We start from the raw sequence: 25,579 nt of genomic DNA, 5'->3' as shown, positions 1-25,579 counted from the left end.
CTTTGTGTTATAGGTAATTTTCTTAGACAATGTGAATTTTCTAAAAAGTTCCTTCAAAAGCTTGCCAGATTATCACATTTATTCAATTCCTTTACAATATAGACACATTCGCTCTTTGTCTTCAGCCTGATTCGCTGAAAACTGCTCCGTTAATGTTTTCCCAATCACAATTATTAATGACATCTGAATCACGTACTGCACATGACATTTTCAATTCAAAATGGCAAATTTCACCAAATGGTGAATAGTTTGCATTCGGTCGGTACAACATTTCAATCATAAAACAGCGGTCAAATATTGCATATTTAGTTAGATACTTACATCTCACATGACACAAACACTCTTAACCTGAACTGCTTGATGATGCGCGGCGCTCCACGAGGTTCCCGCTTAGCTTCTTAAATTTAAGTCCCACCTTCATCGATTTGATTGGCTATCTCATAAGACTTTGACGAGCAGTGCAGAAGAACAGTAACAAGGATATCAATTATTGGGGGGTGGAGGCAATCTGGCCATATCTGATTATTGGAGGGGACTTGTCCCCCTCAAAGTATATTGCGGTTACGGCCCTGGCTAGTTGTCACAAAGGCTATGGCTGAGTTCAGAATGGCATACTACCCATCCTACTCTTACAACTTCTGCCATATCTGTCTATGCCAAAAATTGTAAGAGTAATATAATATATACTGCATATATAAGTTAAGATAAGGTTTGGAGTCAAAAGTCCAATTGCGCAAATGTGTGTTTTCTCTAGTGGAGACTTTGTATGTAGGTTTCAAATCCCTACAGTAGTTCAAAACCCTCCTAAATTAGAATAATTTTGTGAATTCTACCCTCAGTAAAGTACATTTTCACTGATTATGTTCACCTGCTAACCCCAAAGCTATAACAAAAATATACTGATAAACTATTCTGGCATACATTAAGGCAAGGGTCAGCTATATTATGAAGGAAGATTTTTACCTAAATGATAAAATGTTTTCTAAAGGACAAAGATATTTTTCATGAAAGACTGGTCACATATTTATCAGGGCAGAATGTCATGTGTTTAAATGTCATAAATTTATACAAATTTATCAATCACAATATTTGTTGATCAAAACAATATTTTTATATAAGCTACTTTTTCCATTTTTGTTGTTTCGTGAATTGTTCTTGCCTCACAATTGGTTTACTTTAAATATTTTACTGAAAATTTCAATAACAGGCTGTTAAATGCAGCATGATGGGGAAACACGTCTACCCAAATGTTCACATTAGAACTAAACTACTGGTTTAATGGCGTGTTCCATTGTGACAACTTACCCCATCTGTCAACGTGTGTTCAGTGAACTGTATTTTTCCCCTTGGGCAAAAACAGTAAAACGTTCAATAGCTTTTTTATAGCCAAGACTTTAAGGTATGTGGCTATGCAGAAATTAAATTAAAAAATAAACCTCAGTAAAAAAGGTCTCCCGTATATAGACTAACAAAAAAACGGACTTCACCATTAATAGAAAACTTATGCATTTTTAGAATAAAAAGGGAGGTTTTGTCATATTTTTGTCAAATTTGTCCCCTAAGTACAGCTAAGTGAACTCAAACACAGACACACAGCAAACACAGACACACACAACAACTTGAATTTGAATCAGACACACTGATTCCTTGTTTTCAGATACAGGATCAAGCTTAAACAATTAGAAAGACAGACACATTGTTACGCTATCTCTGAAGTGAACAATAGACAAATCATAATCTCCCTCTCACACACGCACACACGCACGCACACACAGAGGATAGGGGTGGGTTTGTGAAGTTTGACACAATGGCTATGTGCTGTGTATACACTCTCTTAGTTAAACAATGCTCTATTGTCCTGGTCACCACCGCTGTAATTTATGTAAAGATACTTTGTCTCTTTCCCCACCCTCTCTCTCCCCTGTGTTGGGCCACTCTTTCTTTTCAAGAAGATTCTTTCCTCCTTTTCCTTTTTCACCACCATCTCTTGCCTTGTAAGACCCCTCCGTCTGCAGACCTCAATGCCCGAAATTCACACTTCTTGTTTACTTTGTGTTCCTAAATTGATTATTTTCCCTTTCTCCTCTTTGTTCCCTCATGCTCTTCACTCATTACATTCAGGATTTTATAACTACTCTCTTTCAGCTTGTGTACTTTTCTTAACCCTTTCATGATACATAAAGTGAGAGATGGAGGGGAAGAGAAAGACAGAGATAGAGAGAATAACAGGATGGAACTGAAGAGCTTTGGCCTGAAACCAAAGCTGTAAAAAAAAAAACAGGGAAAAACTGTCATGTAATTCTATGGCCACAGACCATCTTTCCTTCCTTTTAAGACTTCATGTAGAGCAGTGTTTTCCTAAATTTTTTTGTTTTATGTACCATCAATAGGGCTCAAGCAACCCCTTTTCTTTTAGTCCCTATTGTACTGGATATCATTTAGCATTATCATTAATATTAAGCTCACCTTTAAACGACATAAAATCAGATGCTGTGCATAAAAAATCAATTCGCACATCAATCAGCATATACAGGTGCATCTCAATAAATTAGAATGTCGTGGAAAAGTTCATTTATTTCAGTAATTCAACTCAAATTGTGAAACTCGTGTAATAAATAAATTCAGTGCACACAGACTGAAGTAGTTTAAGTCTTTGGTTCTTTTAATTGTGATGATTTTGGCTCACATTTAACAAAAACCCACCAATTCACTATCTCAAAAAATTAGAATACATCATAAGACCAATAAAAAAAACATTTTTAGTGAATTGTTGGCCTTCTGGAAAGTATGTTCATTTACTGTATATGTACTCAATACTTGGTAGGGGCTCCTTTTGCTTTAATTACTGCCTCAATTCAGCGTGGCATGGAGGTGATCAGTTTGTGGCACTGCTGAGGTGGTATGGAAGCCCAGGTTTCTTTGACAGTGGCCTTCAGCTCATCTGCATTTTTTGGTCTCTTGTTTCTCATTTTCCTCTTGACAATACCCCATAGATTCTCTATGGGGTTCAGGTCTGGTGAGTTTGCTGGCCAGTCAAGCACACCAACACCATGGTCATTTAACCAACTTTTGGTGCTTTTGGCAGTGTGGGCAGGTGCCAAATCCTGCTGGAAAATGAAATCAGCATCTTTAAAAAGCTGGTCAGCAGAAGGAAGCATGAAGTGCTCCAACATTTCTTGGTAAACAGGTGCAGTGACTTTGGTTTTCAAAAAACACAATGGACCAACACCAGCAGATGACATTGCACCCCAAATCATCACAGACTGTGGAAACTTAACACTGGACTTCAAGCAACTTGGGCTATGATCTTCTCCACCCTTCCTCCAGACTCTAGGACCTTGGTTTCCAAATGAAATACAAAACTTGCTCTCATCTGAAAAGAGGACTTTGGAACACTGGGCAACAGTCCAGTTCTTCTTCTCCTTAGCCCAGGTAAGACGCCTCTGATGTTGTCTGTGGTTCAGGAGTGGAATACGACAACTGTAGCCAAATTCCTTGACACGTCTGTGTGTGGTGGCTCTTGATGCCTTGACCCCAGCCTCAGTCCATTCCTTGTGAAGTTCACCCAAATTCTTGAATCGATTTTGCTGGACAATCATAAGGCTGCGGTTCTCTCGGTTGGTTGTGCATCTTTTTCTTCAACACTTTTTCCTTCCACTCAACTTTCTGTTAACATGCTTGGATACAGCACTCTGTGAACAGCCAGCTTCTTTGGCAATGAATGTTTGTGGCTTACCCTCCTTGTGAAGGGTGTCAATGATTGTCTTCTGGACAACTGTCAGATCAGCAGTCTTCCCCATGATTGTGTAACCTAGTGAACCAAACTGAGAGACCATTTTGAAGGCTCAGGAAACCTTTGCAGGTGTTTTGAGTTGATTAGCTGATTGGCATGTCAAAATATTCTAATTTTTTGAGATAGTGAATTGGTGGGTTTTTGTTAAATGTGAGCCAAAATCATCACAATTAAAAGAACCAAAGACTTAAACTACTTCAGTCTGTGTGCATTGAATTTATTTAATACACGAGTTTCACAATTTGAGTTGAATTACTGAAATAAATTAACTTTTCCACGACATTCTAATTTATAGAGATGTACCTGTACTGTATATTCAGGTTCTGCCGAGTGTAATCCACACAAATGTATTAAACTTACATCATTTTGCTTTCCTTCTTTAAAAAGAAACCAAAAGAAATCTTGAGTTCTTCTTATTATTTTTATATTTTTTTTTATCATATATTATTTTTATTATATATATATATATATATATATATATTATTTTATTTCAGTTTTTATCCACCTTATTTTGCAACGCAGAAGTAACAGCGGCTGCATTTCCGGCGAATGTGTAAAAGTTCCGCTGTTATTGACCGCAATATAAATAAATAGAAGGGTGAAAATATTAGAATTTAGTGATACAAGTTTATAAACTATCACACAACCACAGGATGTACAGCAGAATTATGGCCTAATGTCGGATAATTGTCTAACGTCAGCATTTATAGTAAAAGAGTAAGTAAATCATTCACTTGTTGCTCTGTGTTATTGAAGAGACGGTAATAAAATCTGCTCCTTTCTTTACCGAGATTGTGACGATGCAGTCTTTCTTGTCTCCATGTAAACCTCCGTTCATATGTACCTGCATAAACTCCGATGATGCCTTTATTTATTTATTTCCAAAGGCGACGTTTCATAAGCCATGCTGAATGCCTCATCTGCTTGTCTGTTTACTACACACCGCTATGATAAGAATGCTCTCTGACAAAAACAGAGTAAAATGTGTTTATTAATTTGCCAAGATGAAACAAGATGCAGTTTTGGTGCAAAGAAAGTTAAAGCAGCATTTCCCCGTCATCTTTCTGCTGGTTGTGTAAAGTTTGTGGAGGCGTGTCAGACAGCGCGGAGGACTGTCCTGTCAGTGCCTGATTTAATAAATTCTGCCTGCGCAACGGTGTGATAAAACGATGGCAAAATGTGATATACGGTAAAATGATATGCGTACAAAACCAATTAGTTTATGAATATCATGATTAATGAAAATAATATGATGACATATATTCCCAGCCTGTAATATAAAGCAGCACAATGTAGTATTTTTGTATCGCTAAAATAGTTGGGAGTGGCTGATACCGGAAGTGGTCCACATTCAAGGTTGATAATGGCCGCACCCTAGTTTCGCTGAAAAATAAGGTGGATAGGCTTAACTAAGCAAAATTAAAATCTGTTCAAGTGGCCCCTGAAACTTGTTTATGCCCCCTCACCCCCAGGTAAATATATCCCTGGTTGGGAATCCTCCTCATTGAGGAGCAGAGAGAAGGAGGGAGAACTTATTCTTTCATAAATATTCATATAAATGCTAAAAAATAAAATAAAAATGATAGACACCCACATAAACACAAAAGCTCACTTACAGCTATAGTAGTAATGATGCCCAGGTAAGAATTCAAAGCCCAGAGAGAAGGGGGTGAAGCGCTGGATCTTTTCAGAGAATCTGACAGGGCCATAGGGAGCGTGGGGCTGGTTACACTCCCATCTCTTAATGGCCTCTTTAGTCTCCACACAGCCTCTGAACTGGCCCTCAGCCACCAGGTAGAGAGCCAGCGTCTCAGCAGGGCCAGCCGATGGCTGGCCAGCAGGATAGTGGGGGCACAGTATATCCAGATAATCACTCAGATTGACCTGGACAGAGTAATCATCTCCCGTTAACCTGAGAGCAAAAGAGAGAGAGTTAGAGGGTGTATTTCTATCATGAGAGAAATTCATTGCCACAGTCGTTAAAAATGGCATTTTTCCAAGTCGACAGAACAGATTTCAGATGTGTCAGCAAGATCTGCACTGAATCACACTTTCATCTGTGTTTGGTTGGCTGCTCTGTGGAATATTATTAAGAGTTAGTGATCAGTCACACACTCACCACTTAGAAACAAATGCTTTAACATGACAGAAAAATCCTTACTACCTTACATATAGAAAAAAACGTGTAACTGTAGCTAAATTAAGCAAGTTTTATGGTACGATCAACAGCAAGGGATAGCGTAACCCAAAGGATTTCAGTAAGGTCAACAGATTCACACATCACAAGATATGGACCATGGCTCTCAATAACAGCTTCATGCTAATTAGTGAGAGTTTCATTCTCTTCCTTACACAGACACACACACACACACAATGTCAAAAGTCAAGTTGCACTAACAGGGTAAGAATTAGCATAGAATGGCCCTTAGTGGATTGGTAAATAAATTCACGCTCCCATTTGTTTACACACTGCTGCCACTGAGAAAGAAAGAAAGAAAGAAAGAAAGAAAGAAAGAAAGAAAGAAGGAAAGAAAGAAAGAAAGAAAGAAAGAAAGAAAGAAAGAAGTACTTGAGTACTTAGAGTTCATTGGTACTTAAAACATGCATTGGAACTACAGACTGTGGAAAAACCAATGAGAAACAGAGGAAGGTAAAATGTGAGTATGGAAAAGAAGCAAAGCAGGTTACAAAGCAGGGCAGAGAGGCAGACAGTAGGACAGATAGACACAGGGAGGGAGGTTAAGAAAGGCAGAGAGAAAGAGAGAAAAAGAAAGGGAGGGATTCTGTTTTAATTAGTGGCCCTAGAGAGAGTTTGGTGGGAGACAGCAAGAAGACAAGATGGATTTTAATTGGTCTTTCTTCACTGCAAACGTGCATGTGTGTGCCACAGAACGCAAGCGAACAAGGGATGAGAGGAGGCCACGGAGGACAAGAAAAGACAGGATGTGAGAGCAAGCCGGCCAGTCCAGGTCTGTCACCGGGAGTCTTTTGTGAAGAAGCGACAGAGCGAACGAGAGGGAGGAAGTCTGAGAGTGAAAAAGGAGAGAAAGAGGACGTACACGGGCAGAGAAACGAGAAAGGGGGTTATCCTGAGTTAAGTGGGTGGACGGAGACGGAAAAAGGCTAATGAACAACTCCAGACCAACAAGAGAGTGGGAGAGAGAGAAAGAGAGAGAGAGAGAAAGAGAGAGAGAGATAGAGACAGATGGAAACAGATGGAGAGCAGAGGGAAAGAGACAGAAAGTTAAACAGGAACAGTAAACTAGGTATCTAACCCATTGTCTATGGCCTAGTTAAAGGTGCACACAGTAATTGATTCCCCATTAAAGAAGTTTTACCCCTAAAGAAATGAACAGTACTTTTGACAAATATGTTTAAAATCAAGTCCACTCACATGTGGAGTCCAGTCATACCAGTAGCTTAACAGAAGCCGCAACATAAAACAAAAACTATTATGAGTCCTTCTTTGAAAAAATGTTATATGAACATCTGTAATGTAAACTGATAAAGAAGCCAGAAAAAAAACAGTATAAGCCTATGTGAAATGGCTGATGTCCTCTTTTCATAAGCATATAACATATGTTCATACACCCCAGTTTAAAACTGAATCATCAACAGATATTCAATAATAACCCCCTGCTATATAAAGTTCACTTTCTCATCAAAACCATCATGTCATATTCCATCCAAGATCTGACAGCAAATGTCATATTTACAAATATTGCAAGCTTGGCCAGTGATGAGACATCCATAAGTTGCTAATTAGCTGTCAAGAGAATGCAATTTTCATCAATCAGCCTCATTTAAGGAGATCATCTTCTCATCTAGTCAGTTTATGATGTCAGGGTTGAATAAATGAACACTGTACCAGAATAAATTAAAAAGTTTATTTGACCTTTCATCTTGTTTTTCACAGGTTAATGCATTTAGAAACCAATCAGAGAATCAGCTTTCATGTTTAATTGTATTAGAGCTGGCCATTTGATATTATTTGTTATGGGTGTTAAGAAAAAACAATATGTTTTGTGCATGATTCAATATGTATCTAAAAATCTAATTGTTTCCATGATAAAATACCTCCTATGAAAAATTAAGATGGAAACATTTTATAAACTTTCATTTTAAAACTTCCCGTTCCATCCATCCATCCATCCATCCATCCAATATACAGTACATATACAGTATAGAAACAATTAAGAATTTCAATAATAACAACAACAACAACAACAAAAATCTCAGTTATATAAGTGTTCTGTGAATTTGTACTACGGAGTGCAACCACATAAACATCAAGACAAAGTCAACTTCAAAAAGACAGTTTTCCAAACTAGCAAGTAATTACTCAATATACAACAGACAAGTTATTACAATCAAGCCACTGTAAAACCAGTCTGCATGCAGTATTTAACCCTTACATGTTTAGACCTCCTGGGGAGAAGATGCGGCACTAAGTAATGCATAATTACAGCATTATGGAAATGCAGGTACTGGAGCTGAACTTCGCCGGTGTCAGACCCAGACAGTATTGTACTACTGTTATCGCCTAATATTCAAACTGCTATAATTCTTACACACCAATAATTACATTTAGCTGAAGTTAGAACTGTAAGCATGCCCCAGTTTCAGCAAGCATCTCTTTTAAAGGATGGCGGAAATGAAAAAGCATTAAAGAGGTAAAGAAAATATGTTTACTGGTGCCTCTCCTCCTCCACACAGCGACTAGAATGATGACAACCACTGACCTGATCAATAGGTGTGACAGAGTATTGGTGATCAATCTCCATGACGGGTTGAATCGATCAGGAGTCAGCCAAACGCAACTCACACAAGGCCTTCTGATCAATTTGGTGCCGGTGTTCAACGCATCAGAGCTGCATAACATCTCGTTAAACACGTATACACATAAATAACAGCACTTTAAATAAACGAACAGCTCAAATTAAGCACGTAGAACAATGAAAGCCTCATTGCCGTACACACATACACATTACTAAAAGCCAGCAAATGGACTCATACACTAACATTTACATATTTTTTTTATTTGAATTATTTTTTTTTTAACCAAAGGGTTACTGTGAGTGAAAAGGTGAGGTAGTAAGAGAGGAAAGGGGAGAATAAGAGACAGGAGACATAAAGCAATCAGCAGAGAGAGGTTAAGGTGCCTGGCTCTGTCAGCCAGACTGAAAAATGAAAAATGCTATGAGTAATAGAGAAAGGGTGGGGAGATCTGTAAACTATGTGGTAATCATGGTCATTCAGCACACTGATAATGCGCTTCCCTTCCCCAAGCAGAGATCTGCCATGCACTTGGGCTTGACACATTTCTGCAACCGATGAATTGAATTATAATGAGGAATAGTTGTTGGTGTACTGAAGAACACATACTTTGGAGATCTATGCATTAAAGGGATAGTTCACCCAAAAATGAAAATTCTTTCATTATTTACTCATCCCAGATGTACTATATGACTTTCTTTCTTCTGCAGAACACAAATGAAGATTTTTAGAAGAATGTCTCAGCTCTGTAGGTCCATACAATGCAAGTGAATGGTGACAAGAACTCAGAAGGTTCAAAAAGCACATAAAGGCAGCATAAAAGTAATCCATAAGACTCCAGTGGTTAAAGCCATGTCGTCAGATGTGATATGATAGGTGTGTATGAGAAAGGGATCAATATTTAAATCTTTTTTTTACTATAAATATACACTTTGACCAGCCCCAACCAGCAGATGGCTGAATGTGAAAGTAATTTCCACACCAGAATGTAGAAGTGAAAGTGAAAGAGTAGATTTACAGTAAAAAAGGACTTAAACATTGATCTGTTTCTCACCCACATCAATAATATAGTTTCTGAAGATATGGATTTAACCAATGGAGTCTTATGGATTACTTTTATGCTGCCTTTATGTCCTTTTGGAGCTTCACAGCTGAAACATTCATCTAAAAATCTTCATTTGTGTTCTGCAGAAGAAAGAAAGTCTTACACATCGTGGATGGCATGAGGGTGAGTAAATGATGAGAAAACATTTTTTTGGGTGAACTATCCCTTTAAAGGAAGAACATGTTTAGTCTGAATGGCTCCCAAGTCTTCTGAAGTCAAACGACAGCTTTGGGTAACTAACTGAAAATGTAAGTCTTTTGCACATATGAGTTTGGAATGATATGAGTGGGAGTAAATAATAACAGAATTTTAATTGTTAGGTACAGGCTGTAGTAGATTATCCTACTAGACCCTTATAATGTCTACAACATATATTGTGTCAGATTAAATCCTGCAGCATGCTGGAGCCAAACTGGAGTAATTAAACCATTATAGCAGGTGCTTCATGGTTTTATAATAGAACATATTCATAGTAAAACTAAAAAAAATGTGTGGGGGTGTATACGCCTGAGCGCGAACATGAATGAAAATAGGGGCCGACCCTGCCAGCAGCACCTTTGATCCCTTTATAAAAGAGAATTATTAAATCACGAACAATTTCACAACCACAATGGATGAATACAGAGCAGCCTCAACAAGGCGTGCATACCAAGTGAGCTACGCTGTCTAGCTCCAGCCTTGCTGTACGCAGAAACATAATTGCTAAATGGACCCGATAATTGATCAACAATGCTAGGCTATCCACAGAGAAACATGAAAACATGCTGGGAAAGAAAGGGGGTGCAATGGTTGGGTCAGTGGGGAGAGGATGGGGGACGCAGCTGAGCTCATTGGTTCTGCAAGTTTCAGGGCTGGGGAGAGTCTGGGGTCCTGATGGGCTCAATAGTGAAGGAAGCTGGTAAGAACTTTGAAGTAAACCAACAACTGAGAGGAGATGACTGGGCATTTATGTGGAGCAGCCAACAGTAAGGTTATCTGAAAATATTTGAGAAGAAAATATAAAAAATTTGGAAAGACAAGGATTTGGAAAGTTGAGAAGAAAACAGCTCTGTTCCAAAACCTAGTGAGCTGCCTTGCTGTCTGCTGCCTACATCTAACATCCACACCCAAACCAAATCTCATAAGTGACTGATTTGGAAAACTTTACACAGGCAGCAACTTCACGCAACACACATATAGCGGTCTTCACAAGAGGTTCCTGAAGTAAAAATCCCATTCATTTTCCCCACAGGCGAACTGATTTTTAATGTTAACTTATAAACCTTTTAAGACAGACATATTGTGAGCTCTGAGGTTGTTAATCGATGGTGTATGGTTTTGTTGAAGCCATCGGTCCACATTATTTTAACTCCATTTATTAAAAATAGTTTAATAGTGGAATTCCTGGTGAAGAACTAGACTACCCATGATCCTGAAGAGAAAGATCCACCAATCAAAGAACTGCAGCAAACAAAGCGCACAAAACGAGCTCTGCAGCGAATGCCTCTGATGCATCTGCATATACTGTATATAAACAGTTGAAGTCAGAAGTTTACATACACTTAAGTTGAAGTCATTAAAACTCATTTTTTAACCACCACAGATTTAATATTAGCAAACTATAGTTATGGCAAGTCGTTTAGGACATCTACTTTGTGCATGACAAGTAATTTTTCCAACAATTGTTTACAGACAGATTGTTTCACTTTTAATGGACTATATCACAATTCAAGTGGGTCAGAAGTTTACATACACTAAGATAACTGTGCCTATAAGCAGCCAGGAAAATTCCAGAAAATTATGTCAAACCTTTAGACAATTAGCTTCTGATAGAAGGTATACTGAATTGGAGGTGTACCTGTGGATGTATTTTAAGGCCTACCTTCAAAGTCAGTGTCTCTTTACTTAACATCATGGGAAAATCAAAAGAAATCAGCCATTACCTTAGAAAAACAAATTGTGGACCTCCACAAGTCTGGTTCATCCTTGGGAGCAATTTCCAAATGCCTGAAGGTACCAGGTTCATCTGTACAAACAATAGCATGCAAGTATAAACTAGGGATGGGCATTTTGGTCATTTTGTCTACTCGAGTTCTCGGACTAATTACTCGAGTACTTGTCGAGTACTCGAGGGGCAATTACATGTTCATAACTGTATATATAATAACATGTCTGACAAACATCTATGGCTGCTGCATTGTGCCTTGTTGTTCCAGTGTATCGTCTATTCATTATTATAGGCTGTTATAAAATATTACAAAATGTACAAAAGATTCAAAATATAATGCATCATATTTTATTATTATGTGAAGATTCGCTGTCCAACTCTGAAAGAATGTGCCCAACGCACATCTGTCTGTTCTTCCTTCAGGTTACCGTAGTAATCTTAGTAAGCATGCACCAGTTTTTTTAGTGATTGTCTGAACCGTCTATTTTCAAATAACCGGAGACGCCGTAACCATTGCGTTTTTAATATGCATGTTAAATTGAAGTTCAGTTTGAAGACACTGCATTGTGTTCCATTGAGCTGCGCTCTGTCTAGCTGTTTGAAACACTTGCCTGCTGTATATGCGTTGCTTCAGCGCATTGAGTCCACTGCCACACGCGCCTGGTGTGTGTGTCCCCAAATGTTCGCTCTTGTGAGGAAAGCCGCGATGCTCTGTATTGTTGTTGCTGTGATTCATGAAGCATTCCATTCAACTCAAGAGAGTCTGAATTTCCACCTTTCAACTGGGGAAAGTGCAATGGAATGACTCTTTATATTGGACATCTAACTTGGAAACTCGTGCAGAAATCTTCAACTCCCATTTCGTTGAGATGTGTTACTTCACACAGGGCGGTTTACAGTCAGTGACAAACATTTACTTTTATTAAATAATATCCATTAACGAGTCAAAATTCTTACATGAAATGATAATAAAATGTGTTTAGCAAACGTTTTGCAGAGACAGGTGTTCAAAACACGGTTAATTACACTCTCTTTTGATTATCGTAACGATAGCATTGCAGTGTTGTATCAGTTTGGTTGCTATGAGACGTTTCTGACAATCAATGTACCCCTCAAAACCACAATGTAATCAATCTCAAAATTAAAAATAAAAAATTGTTTGTGTGTTTAGTTGTCAGGTAATTGTCACTGGATTTCGATTTAAGTGAAAAGTCACATCATGCGTGATCACTATCGATCATCGCTGCCATGTCCGAGTACCCAAGTACTCGTACTCATCCCTAGTATAAACACCATGGGACAATGCAGCAATCATACCGTTCAGGAAAGAGACGCATTCTGTCTCCTTGAGATGAACGTAGTTTGGTGCGAAAAGTGCAAATCAATCCTAGAACAACAGCAAGGGACCTTGTGAAGATGCTGGAGGAAACAGGTAGACAAGTATCTACAGTATATCCACAGTAAAACGAGTCCTATATCGACATAACCTGAAAGGCTGCTCACCAAGGAAGAAGCCAATGCTCCAACACCACCATAAAAAGCCAGAATACAGTTTGCAAGTGCACATGGAGACAAAGATCTTACATTTTGGAGAAATTTCCTCTGGTCTGATGAAACAAAAATTTAACTTTTTGGCCATAATGACCATCGTTATGTTTGGAGGAAACTTTGCTTTGCTACAGAAGGGACTGGTGCACTTCACAAAATAGATCATATCATGAGGTAGGAAAATTATGTGGATATGTTGAAGCAACATCTCAAGACATCAGCCAGGAAGTTAAAGCTTGGTCGCAAACGGGTCTTCCAAATGGACAATGACCCCAAGCATACCTCTAAAGTTGTGGCAAAATGGCTTAAGGACAACAAAGTCAAGGTACTGAAGTGGCCATCACAAAGCCCTAACCTCAACCTGATAGAACATTTGTGGGCAGAACTGAAAAAGCGTGTGCGAGCAAGGAGACCTACAAACCTGACTCAGTTACACCAGTTCTGTCTGAAGGAATGGGCCAAAATTCCAGCAACTTATTGTGAGAAGCTTGTGGAAGGCTACCCAAAATGTATGTCCCAAGTTAAACAATTTAAAAGCAATGCTACCAAATAGTAACAAATTGTATGTAAACTTATGACCCACTGGGAATGTGATGAAAAAAATAAAAGCTGAAATAAATCATTCTCTCTACTATTATTCTGACATTTCACATTCTTAAAATAGTGATCCTAACTGGCCTAAGACAGGGAATGTTTTCTACGATTAAATGTCAGGAATTGTGAAAAACTGAGTTTAAATTTATTTGGCTTAGGTGTATGTAAACTTCTGACTTCATCTGTATATATGTAATTATCTGAATATTTGGCAATAAAATTACCATTTTTATATTGTTTCGTTACTTAACTTTAAATGAATCATTTATTTTTTCTTAGTGTTTCACCTTCATTCACAATGCTTCATGAGATTGTAGTGCATTCCGTACTTAACCAATTTTCAAATATATTTTGCTTCATATCAAAGTTTCTTATGTTGTGATTCACCTCAGAGATGGCTTAGAACTCTTTTATGAAGGATTTTATGAAATCCCTATGGAATATATGAATGGAAAAAACACATCCGGAACAAAAATGACTGAAAAATTGGGCATGCATGGTTGCGCTCTACTACCTTCTCTCCAATAGATACATGTGATACTGCCTAAGAAGGTATCTTAAAAGGCAGCATAACATTGCTGCCTACCTTTTGGAATGGTTTTCACATCTGGAGCGCACTTATGATGCCTTAAAGGGATAGTTTACCCAAAAATTAAAATTCTCTCATCATTTACTCAACCTCATGATATCCCAGATGTGTATGACTTTTTTTTATGACCGGAAACGATTGTTTACAGTTAAAAAGCACTTAGATATTGATCTTTTTCGCACCAAAAGCGATCGTGTCACTTTAGAAGACATTAACCACTAGAGTCGTGTGAATGACGTTTATATTAACTGTCTGTGATTTTTTAAGCTTCAAAAGTCGGATCACCATCTACTTGCATTTTAAAGACCTAGTGAGCTAAGATATTTTCTATTTATCTTCAAATGAGTTCTGTTGAAGAAAGAAAGTAATACACACCTGGTATATCATGAGGGTGAGTAAATGATAAGAGAATTTTCATTTTTGGATAAACTAACCCTTTAAAGTGCTGTCTAGGTACTCAGCTCACTAGGTTTTGGAACAGAGCAAAAATGTAGTAAGCACAGAAGTTGCAGTGCTGTTGGAAAGATAGAGGATTTGGTTGAGGGGTTAAGACTGAAGGTGGGCTAGCACACTCAGCCAAGCCGAACTTCCAAGGAGAACGCCAGCATGGGAATGTGGAATGCAGAGCAAAGGAAGAGAAGAGCAGAAAGGGTAAAAAAAAATGTTAGAGACCTTGACAACAGGCAAGGCATATGAGGAGAGAAGTGGGGGCTTGAGGGGTGAGAAAAAAACAAGGGAGACCAAAAAAATAAAAAGAGAGAACAATCATCCCCCAAAGGGGTTCCAATGCTTCACTGCTTTCTTAGTCAATGGTCCATCCCTCCATCACAGAGGCAAACACACAGATAGAGGCCAGGTTTCTCGATAATGTTGCATCTAAACTTACACCATGCGTTATTCTACGATGGAGCAACACCTGTTTCCCAAACCAGCACACAGACTGCTTGTTACTGAATAAAACTTAAGTGCTTGTTTGGCATGTTGGAGTATCGTTTTAAAGGCAAAAATATCGTACAATTAACCCCAACAGGGTGATCAGGACCCTGATGCGAAGCATCTGCCTGTACATTATCCCTTACTTAGCATTCATTTAAATTGGAAGCCACACTGGATGAGAACAGCGCATCGCGAGTATGACAAGCCACAGGTATCACACACAGGACACGTCAATGCGGTGCTGGTGGCAGTCCAAGTTGTTAATCTAGTCACCATACAAACAAAAGTTACAAAGGTTTTTGTCCCTTGTAAATGAAAATACATTGCATTGGCTATATGAAAGATATATATTCACAATGTACCATCCAGTGATGGCTAGAGTAAATAATCCATGTCCTTTGATAATTATTTGTGTCGAATTTAATGGAAAAATTCTGCGCTGCAGAATATTTGGCAATCGGAGTCAAAGCTGGGCACCTCCGACAGACGTTCTGCATAGCTTCATAGAAAATAATTGCTTTGAATTTTAAAATGTGCCATGCTGTCCGCCAAATTCATATGGTGTGTGACCCCCTTTAGGTTAACCTGCAACTCACACTTTACCAAAGTTGTGTTGAGAAATATGCATGAAGAGACAAAAACTATTGTGCAACGAGCAGCCCTATTTATATCTGAAAATATGCCGATATAGATCGATAAACATTGGGAACATTTTCTGATTATCAATGTGTGAAAAAGGCACTGATCCCAAGCCTAATAATGATGCTTTTGGGAAACGTGATATAGTGGTTAATTCACCCATAAATGTACATCATTTACTCACCCTCATGTTGTACTCATATGACTTTCTTTCGTGGAACAGAAAAGGAAATGTTAGACAAAATGTTAGCTCCAGTCACCATTCACTTTAATTGTTTTAAAAAAAGAAAGTGAAATGGGTTTGAAACAACATGTTGGTGAGTAAATTATGAAAGAAATTTAATTTTGGGGTGGACTACCACTTTAAGTATAATGTAATTGCTATGCTCTACTTGGTGCTTTGGGAAATAAAGCCAGAGTCAATGGAGAAAGCAATGCTTTCGAGAAGGGAAGGTGATTTAAATAAAAAAGCACGACATTTCCGAAAAGGAATCCAGAGCCTCTTGATCAATAACGATTGCTCTCTTTCATCCAGTCTCTCTTTTACTGCCACCCCCTCTTCTTCACTCACAAATATTTCATGTGACACACATATGACCTGTATCAAAGTCATCCTCATATTCACCATTAACCCTCAACCTTGCATGTTCTTTCTCAGTCTGTCTCTCTCTCTCTCTCTTTCTCCCTCTCATCAGGTCACGTTAGTCTCCAGGGTTTGACAGCCATGCTGCAGATGCAGCCCTGTTAAAGCCTGTTTGAATCAGGACTTCAAAACCAACAGTGAAGTTTAAAAAAAATAAAATAAATTAAAAAAAAAACACACAACTGTGGGCATTACACTACAAAATGGTCTGCACAGACCTGCTTTTACAAGTCGGCATGAAATCAAAATTGACTTAATACACGTTGATTTATAGGGAACAATTAATCAGTGCATGTTATTCCAAAGAAAAGTTTGTCTTGGTAATCTTTAAGTAAAATGTTAACTCTCCACTTCTGAAATATTTTCCTTTTCCTCTGACATCACTTAGACTCACAGGCTTTTAGATTATGTTAACCAATGGCTGACTATAGGGCTGACTTCATTCTGGTAAGAAATGCACACTTGTTACTATCCATTCAATTCATGACTGATATAATCAAATTCTGCACTGCATTTCTCAATGAATATCTTGTGTCACTTGGAAATTATGGAAGTAAATTGCTGGTCGCAACTCAATTCCTGTTGCCTTAAAAACAAGCAAGCATTTATTATATGTAACTTTTCAATTTACTGTAGTTTTTTTCAGTGATAACCTTATGGATAAGGTCATTAGAACAGAATCTGATTGGCTGTGCTGTCCTGTGGTAAAGTAACACGTCTAGGTGACTGTACTGATTTCCTGTAATGTTTGTCTCTCAGGTAAACTCCACTATCTAACAGAATGATTAATTAATTTAATGTTTTCCATAATGTGATTTAACAGAATGAAATTGAGATTTGTAAATTGATTTGAATTTGAAACATACCCTCTTTTGGCTTTAAACAAATTTTTTCAGGATGCATTTTGTTCTTTTTAAATTATAAAGTCAACAGTTAATTCTCAGTCGTATGTAGCCTTCATAACCATCACAAACACAAAAGCACATACTAACAGCCTCAAAAAAACCTTTCTGCAACAAATATGCCCTTCCCCCTGCCCCCTCCAGTGATAAACCGCCTAAGCATGTGGCGCATCCCCAAACTCAGCCGTTAGCCCCAGCGCTAACCCAACAGGCGCTAAGCTCCTCACATGGCTTTTATGTGTTCAACCGTTTCAGAATGTGTTGTGTCTAACCTGACTCTTAAGGCAGACAAACACCTACTTGGCCTCCCACTTAAGCCAACTGGTACCCCCTATTTACCCTTTTTTCCATCTCTTTTCTCAACCATTTCCTGTTGGCTTCCTTCTATGTGTCGCTCTCAAACCAGTCACCTCAGTCTCCTACAGGTCTCGTTCTCTCCCTCTCTTTCCTAATGACATTGGAAAGCAGGATCTAAGCCCTTTAAGGGATGTTATTCCAAAGAGTGTTGGAGTAGTAGTGAAGGAAACAAGGAAATGAGCACACACAAAAACAAACAAAACTCCTGACATTAAGCTTCCTTTCTGGTGCCAACAGTTTGTGTGTATCTTTGTATCTCTATTAAGGCTCCAAGTGCGGGGCCACGTTGTTAGGGGCTTAGTTTGTCTGCTGTGCTATGTTAAATGTTTTCAGTGTGTTTCCTGTTGAGAAGCTAGGTTTCCTCACAAACTAAATAATCTCACTCCTCTTGGAGTTCACACTAAGAGTGTATCATTTACTTGTAACCCACATTTCAACCTCTGTAGGGAGTCTAGGTATCTAGTTTTTGAGTGAAAATAAGCACTAGGGTAATTCAATTAAAGTACTCTACCTCTGCTCCCTCTATAAGTGTGTATATGTTACCAGTGATGCAGCTCAAGATATGTTTCTGAGGATCTTGAGAGGGTTTTTATGATGCTGGCTAAACGATTTGTTCAGCTACTATACTAATACCGGGGAAGGGAACACATGAAGACCTCAACCTTTCAATTGGAGCCAGGGTTTTCTCTGTCTGTGGACAGATCCATAGAAATATATATTTATATATTTGTTTAAAAACATCATTAAAAATATTCTTCACTATAAATCTTGACTTCAGCAGTCTCCTTGGTGATCATGATTTCAAGCTCGGCTAGCAATGTTTTGAGATAATTTGATCGATTAAGCTTATTGATCATCGATTAATTACTTTCAGAACAATTGGAGGCTCTTGGATTGGCTGGGTCCTTGGATCTGTAAAGGTTAAAGTGGCTGTATTTAGGAGTTCAGCACTAAGACCAGTCTTATTCAGAGCTACATGCTACTTTTGCTCCAGATGAAAGAACAGCACCAAAAATCTGTAGCTGCCTTTGCAGGTACAGAACAAGGTTGTTCTGCAGGTGCAGAGAATCAGGATATTGATTTTCAGAACAAGACTTTTTGTACCATAGAAAGCTGTAACTACACTGCAGTGAGATAAAAATAATTTCTAACATTTTGCTGAGTGGAAGTTGACAAAGATAAACAACCAACCGAGCTAAGCTACATTCGTTTGTATGTGGTATTTTAAAAAAATAACAAATTGGGTTTTCTTTAGTAAGTTTAAAGGCAATGCTGAAAATGTCAAAAGTTTCACATTTGTGGTTCCTAATGTCTAGAACATTCTAAAAGTCTGAGTTAAGGTGTGGCCTACTACACTTTGTGCTGCATTCACTACCATTCATATGTATGCGAGAGGGGAAACGCAAGCACATGCGAAGATGTTTAGTCTTTCGCTGCATACCAAAGTTCAAGTTTAGAAACTCAAGACATTTACCTAGACGATCTTATCATCACAGATTGACATCTTGACTCAGTACAAAAATACTCACTTCATAGCTGCACAGTATGCAATGTTAGGGGAAAGTGGAGTAGACTATATACTTCAACATTTTGAAAATCGTATTATTATTATGTATATTTATTATTATTTATGACATCATATTTTGGTCATATTCATTGTGGTGTCCAAAGTACAGTAATTTTGCATGCTCAAAGCCTAGTGTAACTGCACCTTTAGGAGCACATTAGAAAGCCACAGTAGCTGCCATAAAGACATTGTCCCTTTATTCAATTTATTAATTCATTCATTAGGCTTGTTCATTCATTCATTCAAGCTATTACATTACATGCAGACACTCAACAGTGACCTACATGCTTCTGTAATCACTGTGCAGTGGTGCAACACTTGTAAAGCTATTTCTTTTGCTGTAAGAAGCTCAGGCTTGCTCATAGTATGGCTGCAGGAGATAGGTTTGTAAAGTCCTCTAAAAAGGAATGCGACTGTGTGGATGTGTGTGAATGGGCGGGGACTTGAGCATTTAGCAAGGCACTGAAAGACTTTGTGTGCCCCGTCTTTAAATGCGTTTATCACTAGGCAACGGTGCGGCCCAGGGCTCTCAAGGCCAAAACTCAAACAGAGACCTGGGTCTATTTTCTGCCTGTTAGCCCAGCGCCCATTTCACCAAGAGTCAGCAGGAGCCACAGCACTACAGAGAACAGGAGGGGATGACTTTAGCATGGTGTGTGTGTATGTTGGGTGCGCGTATGAGCATGCATAAGTCAGGATCTGAAAAGGGAAGATTAGCAAATGGCCTTCTCAGTCTCGATGCGAACCTTGGTGCTGATGATATTGAAGTGGACACTAGCTGGTTTTCTTGCTGAATACAGACAAAGCTAATACCTACATAAAATAATAGCTTTTTGGTGAATAACCCAGAGCATTATAAGGCTCTTTTCATGGTATTAAATGGGTGAAAAAGCCTAGAAAGAAACTTACCACCTACTTTAGGCAGTGAAAGAACCTTAAGAGCAAAAGAAAGAGGAGAGAGAGAATTCATTTTTTACCATGAAAAACCAATAATAATGCCAAAAGTGCAATGCAATCGCAATTAGGAAGAACAATTTGGGATAGCGCATGAACTAATGAACCAGTGAAATATGATTAAGGGATGGTTCACCCACTCTGACATCATTTATTCGCACTTATATCATCCCAGGCCCATATGACTTTCTTGCACGGAGCACAAAGGTGAAGTTTTGAACAATATTTATGCTGCTCTTTCCTACACAATGTAAACGGATTGGGACCAGGGCCAGCTCTGGTCACCATTTGCTTTCATTGTATGTAATTGATGACATAATTTTCATTTGGGTCTCTTATCTCTTTAAACAAACTGTATTCATTACAATGTGCAAATTAATGGGAACATATGTGAATGTATGCATGTGGGTGTCCAGGGGGTAAGTAAGGCCAGAGGTGCTGTGGTCTGGGAGTCCGCCAATCTGAAGCTGGGAGCTACGCCAAGCCCTCTCCACCCCACCCTTTCCTCCATAACTCCACTGCTACTTCCAAACCTCAGACTAATGATGGTTCTGCCTTTTTGCCTTAGTTTTAAATACAACTTCCTCCTTTAGCTACTGTATAACACAGCCAGAAAGTCCTTCTCGGGGGAGCTTTATAAGGTCCGGAAAGAAAAATAAGTAAAGAATGAGAGAGAAGAGGAATGGAAAAAAAAGAATATACAAATGGAAAGTGCATTCAGACACAGGTGTCCGCTTGTAGATTTACCATCATGGCAGCTTTAAAGTTCTATGGTGTATGGCTGCATCTATGGTGCAATGAGCCCCTGTAAGTCTGCAGGCCCAGCTGTCAACAGTAAGTGGGTTAGGGTGAGCAGACACAGGAGTTGCATGCTCCAATGTTCAACCCTGCACCGAGCTGAAAAGGGCGCCTGCTAAGCAAATAAGCAATAACGATAAATCTGAGGTGGCTTTGGGCATCCATCATTGCAAAAGTGGGTCAAAGTTCTGATAGGCTAGGAACTCTTGCTTCTCTCTGCCTCGACTCTTTCCCGTACACGTCCCTCTCTCTTGTTCGCTCCCTTCTTTCATACAGTGCATTCAGAAAGTATTCAGACCCCTTAATTTTTTCACATTTTGTTATGTTTCAGCCTTATGCTAAAATGCTTTAAATTCTTTTTTTCACATGCCAAAACCCATCATGACAAAGAAAAAAACAGATTTTTGATAACTTTGCAAATTTGTTAAAAAGAAAAACTTAAATATCACATACACATAAATATTCAGACCCTTTGCAATGGCACTTGAAATTTAGCTCAGGTGCATCCCATTTCTCTGGATCATCTTTGAGATGTTTCTAAATTTTGATTGGTGTCCACCTGTGGCAAATTCAATTGACTGGACATGATTTAGAAAGGCACACACCTGTCTATATAAGGGTCACAGCTGAAAATGCATATCAGAGCAAAAACCAAGCTATGAGGTCAAAGGAACTGCCTGCAGAGCTCAGAGACAGGATTGTGTCAAGGCACAGATCTGGGGAAGGCTAAAAAAAAATTCGGCTGCATTGAAGGTTCCCAAGAGCACAGTGGCCTCCATAATTCTTAAATGGAAGAAGTTTGGAACAACCAGGACTCTTCCTTGAGCTGGCCGCCTGGCCAAACTGAGCAATCGAGGGAGAGGGGCCTTGGCAAGAGAGGTGACTAAGAACCCGATGGTCACTCTGGTTGAACTCCAGAGATCATGTGTGGAGATGGGAGAAAGTTGCAGAAGTACAACCATTTCTCTACTCAGTGCAAGACACATGAAGGCCCTCTTGGAATTTGCAAAAAAATCACCTAAAGAACACTCAGACTGTGAGAATCTAGATTCTCTGGTCTGATTCTCTAGATCCTCAATTCCATTCGTCATGTCTGGAGGAAACCAGGCACTGCTCATCACCTGTGCAATACCATCCCAACGGTGAAGCATGGTGATGGTAGCATCATGCCGTGGGGGTGTTTTTCAGCGGCAGGGACTGGGGGACTGGTCAGGGTTGAAGGAAAGCTGAACGCAGAAAAATACAGAGATATCCTTAATAAAAAACCTTGTCCAGAGTGCTCAGGACCTCAGACTGGGCCAAAGGTTCACCTTCCAACAGGACAAATGAACCTAAGCACACAGCCAAGACAACGTAAGTGTGGCTTAGGGAAACTCTGTCAATGTCCTTGAGAGGCCCAGCCAGAGCCCGGACTTGAACCCAATCGAACATCTCTGGAGAGACCTGAAAATGGCTGTCCACCGACGGTCTCCATCCAGCCTGACAGAGCTTGAGAGGATCTGCAGAGAGGAATGGCAGAAAATCCTCAAATCCAGGTGTGTAAAGCTTGTCGCATCATACCCAAAAAGACTTGAGGCTGTAGTCGCTGCCAAAGGTGCTTCAATTAAGTACTGAGTTAAGGGTCTGAATACTTATGATAATGTGACATTTCAGTTTTTTCTTTTTAATAAATTTGCAAAGTTATAAAAATCTGTTTTTTACTTTGTCATTATGGGGTATGGAGTGTCGATTAATGTGGGGAAAAAAATAATTTAAAGCATTTTAGCATAAGGCTGCAACATAACAAAATGTGAAAAAATGAAGGGGTCTGAAGACTTTCTGAATGCACTGTATCTCTACATGTTCTGTTTTTTGTTTTTTGTTTGTTTTTTTTACAAAAAATGTTCTTTTCTTCCTGGTCCATTTCCTCAATGGGTTTCTACCTTTGATGTGACAATTTGCTCCACTAGTCCACTTGAAAAGGTGGTTTGTGTTGGAATGGTGGCCTTGTGGTCTGTGCATACTAAGCTGCAATTCTAATGGGAGACCTGGGTTCGAGTCATGTTCCCATCCCCTTGCAAACTTAAACATATGCTTTTCTGTGATGTATAAAACCTCTTGTTGTTGCAAATTCTGCAGATTTAAATGCACAAAGGTAACATTTTTGATGACTTGTAAAATTCTTGGAAGTATCGATTAGGTAAAGAAACTGATTAAAGAAAACACAACATTTAATGAAAAATACTATTTTTGGCACATTTGAAAATACATTGCTAAAAATAAAATGTAAATTTCTTTGTGGTAGGGCCAATGAAAATGTTGGCAGGGCAAGTAAAAATCCGCCCTAAATCACAGAAGTAAACTGCTATTTTCATATACAGATGATGCCAGTGTACTGTGGTTCGGATGCAAAAGTCGAATGTGAAAAGAGACCAGCTGGGGCAGGGGGAAGGGAGCAGAATCTAATTCGGGTTCGCACCAAGTAATCAAACTAAGTGTCTTAGCCCTGAGAATCTGACACAGAGGACATGAGGCATTATCATCCTGAAGTGGAGTATGGGACCCATCACAATTAGTTCTCTCATCTCTCTCAGTTATTCTTTTATTTCTGGAATTTTTAATTTTTAATAAAGTTCTGTCTCGTCTCCCCTCCCCCCGCTCTCTCCTTTCACGACTGAACATTCCTTGTCAACAATTTTCTGTCCCTCTCTCTCTCTTGCTCTTCTCCATTTCCCACTGCCCATCTCTCCTGCTCTCGCTCTTCATCTCTCACACACCGTTTATTTAAGCACTTTCACGGTCACTGCATTGTAATCTCATGGGACAAAACTGTCCTTTCTCTTTTACACTCCCTCTCGTTCTCTACCTCACTCCTTCTTCCCTCTCATCTCATTCTCTCCTGGTAACCTTCTCTATCTCTCCCTCAGCCCCTCCTCTCCATCTTTCTCTGTCAAAACGTTTCAAATTCAGATTGGTTTTTCCTGAGCTGAAAGGGCATGAAAGAGTGCTGGTGCTTGGCAGCCCTGGGCTTTCTGGTGCGGTGGCCAGGCAGAGAGCCGGAGGAGGGCCATGCACCTCAGAACATGCTCAGGTCACAAAGGCCCTGGTTGCACAAAGAAACAAAACCCGTTCTATACAAAAAGCAGCACCCACTGGCTGCATTAGGTACACATATTACAAAAGCCTCAAAAACAGCCCACACAAATCCCAAAAACCCAGAGCACACTTAAGTCTTCAATAACACAAAAGAAAACAATTAGCCAAAAATGAAAAGCAGTACCTAGGCCATGCCATAAACCTCACCAATGATAAAGCAAAAAAAGAAAAAAGAAAAAAAAAAAAAAAAAAAAAAGATTATTAGAGCTGTTAATTTAATAGTTCACCCCAAAATTACAATTCTTTCATCATTCACTTACCCTCATGTTGTTTCAAACCTGTATGACTTTCTTTCCTCTGTGGAACACAAAAGGAAATGTTAGGCAGAATATCAGCCTTAGTCACAATTCACTTTCATTGTTCAGAAAAAGAATCCAATGAAAGTCTAAGGCTGACATTCTGCCTAACATTTCCTTTATGTTTCACAGAAGTCATATGGATTTGGAATAACATGAGGGTGAGTGAATGATGAAAGAATTTAATTTATTTTTGGGTGAAGTATCCATTTAATGAGCTTATTTAGTTATTAATTATAAAACAATCCTGCAACTTCTCTATTGTTAATGTGCGCTGCGCTCATTCAACCGTAAACACTTATCTTAGAGACAGTATCAATAGTGTTCGTTATACATATCAATGTAAATCGCAGTGCATATAAAAACTTTCAACAAAATGTAGTAATGTAGTAAGTGTAATAAATGTGCAAATACATGAATATTTAAAAGGTACATTCATACATTATGAAGTATTTTAACTTCAGAAAACACTGTAAATCTTTAACAAATCTATGCAAGAGTTTGATAAAAAGATAATTCCATAATAGTTTTGATGAAGCACTTAAATTATAATTTTTATAATATAATTATTCATTCTATTTTCATTAGGTTCCAACCTTTTTTCCATCCTTCAATTTTTATAAAATTTCAAACAGTGACAACAGCTTGTTTCATTATAAAAAATGCAAATTCATGACAACATATAAATTGATAGAATGTGACATTTTTACATTTGTACACAAGCTAAAATGTGATTCAAGGGATCAAAAGCGAAATATGAAAACAAAATGAACAATATTGCATATTATATGGCAAGTTATAACAAACATTTTTTGACCAATGGCAATTAATTCTCCAATGTGTCCATAGAGGGTTGTTATTAGAACATAAATAATGTTGTTTCTACTGTATTTCACTTTAAATTGATTGACAGCCCTAAAAATTATGTAACAAGTCGAATTTCTAAAAGAGTATCCAAATGTAAATGGAAGACAATGGTATTACACTTTAGACTTTTATTAAACCAATGGTAAAAAATAA

At 38.6% G+C, this 25,579-nt stretch overlaps 1 protein-coding gene across 1 annotated transcript in view; it reads right to left on the bottom strand.

Moving 5' to 3' along the window:
- The window catches only part of si:dkey-246i14.3 (ephrin A4), a 77,263-nt gene that overhangs the window by 24,937 nt on the left and 26,747 nt on the right, over positions 1–25,579 (bottom strand). Inside the window, exon 2 of the mRNA XM_051718792.1 lies at positions 5,410–5,705. Within this exon, the coding sequence (XP_051574752.1) occupies positions 5,410–5,705 (296 nt within the window). The remainder of the gene's footprint in view (positions 1–5,409; positions 5,706–25,579) is intronic.

This window comes from Myxocyprinus asiaticus, chromosome 15, assembly GCF_019703515.2.
Source record: "Myxocyprinus asiaticus isolate MX2 ecotype Aquarium Trade chromosome 15, UBuf_Myxa_2, whole genome shotgun sequence".
Taxonomy (NCBI): domain Eukaryota; kingdom Metazoa; phylum Chordata; class Actinopteri; order Cypriniformes; family Catostomidae; genus Myxocyprinus; species Myxocyprinus asiaticus.
Note: the sequence above shows the minus strand (reverse complement) of the source record. Positions and strands in the feature narration are given on the sequence as shown.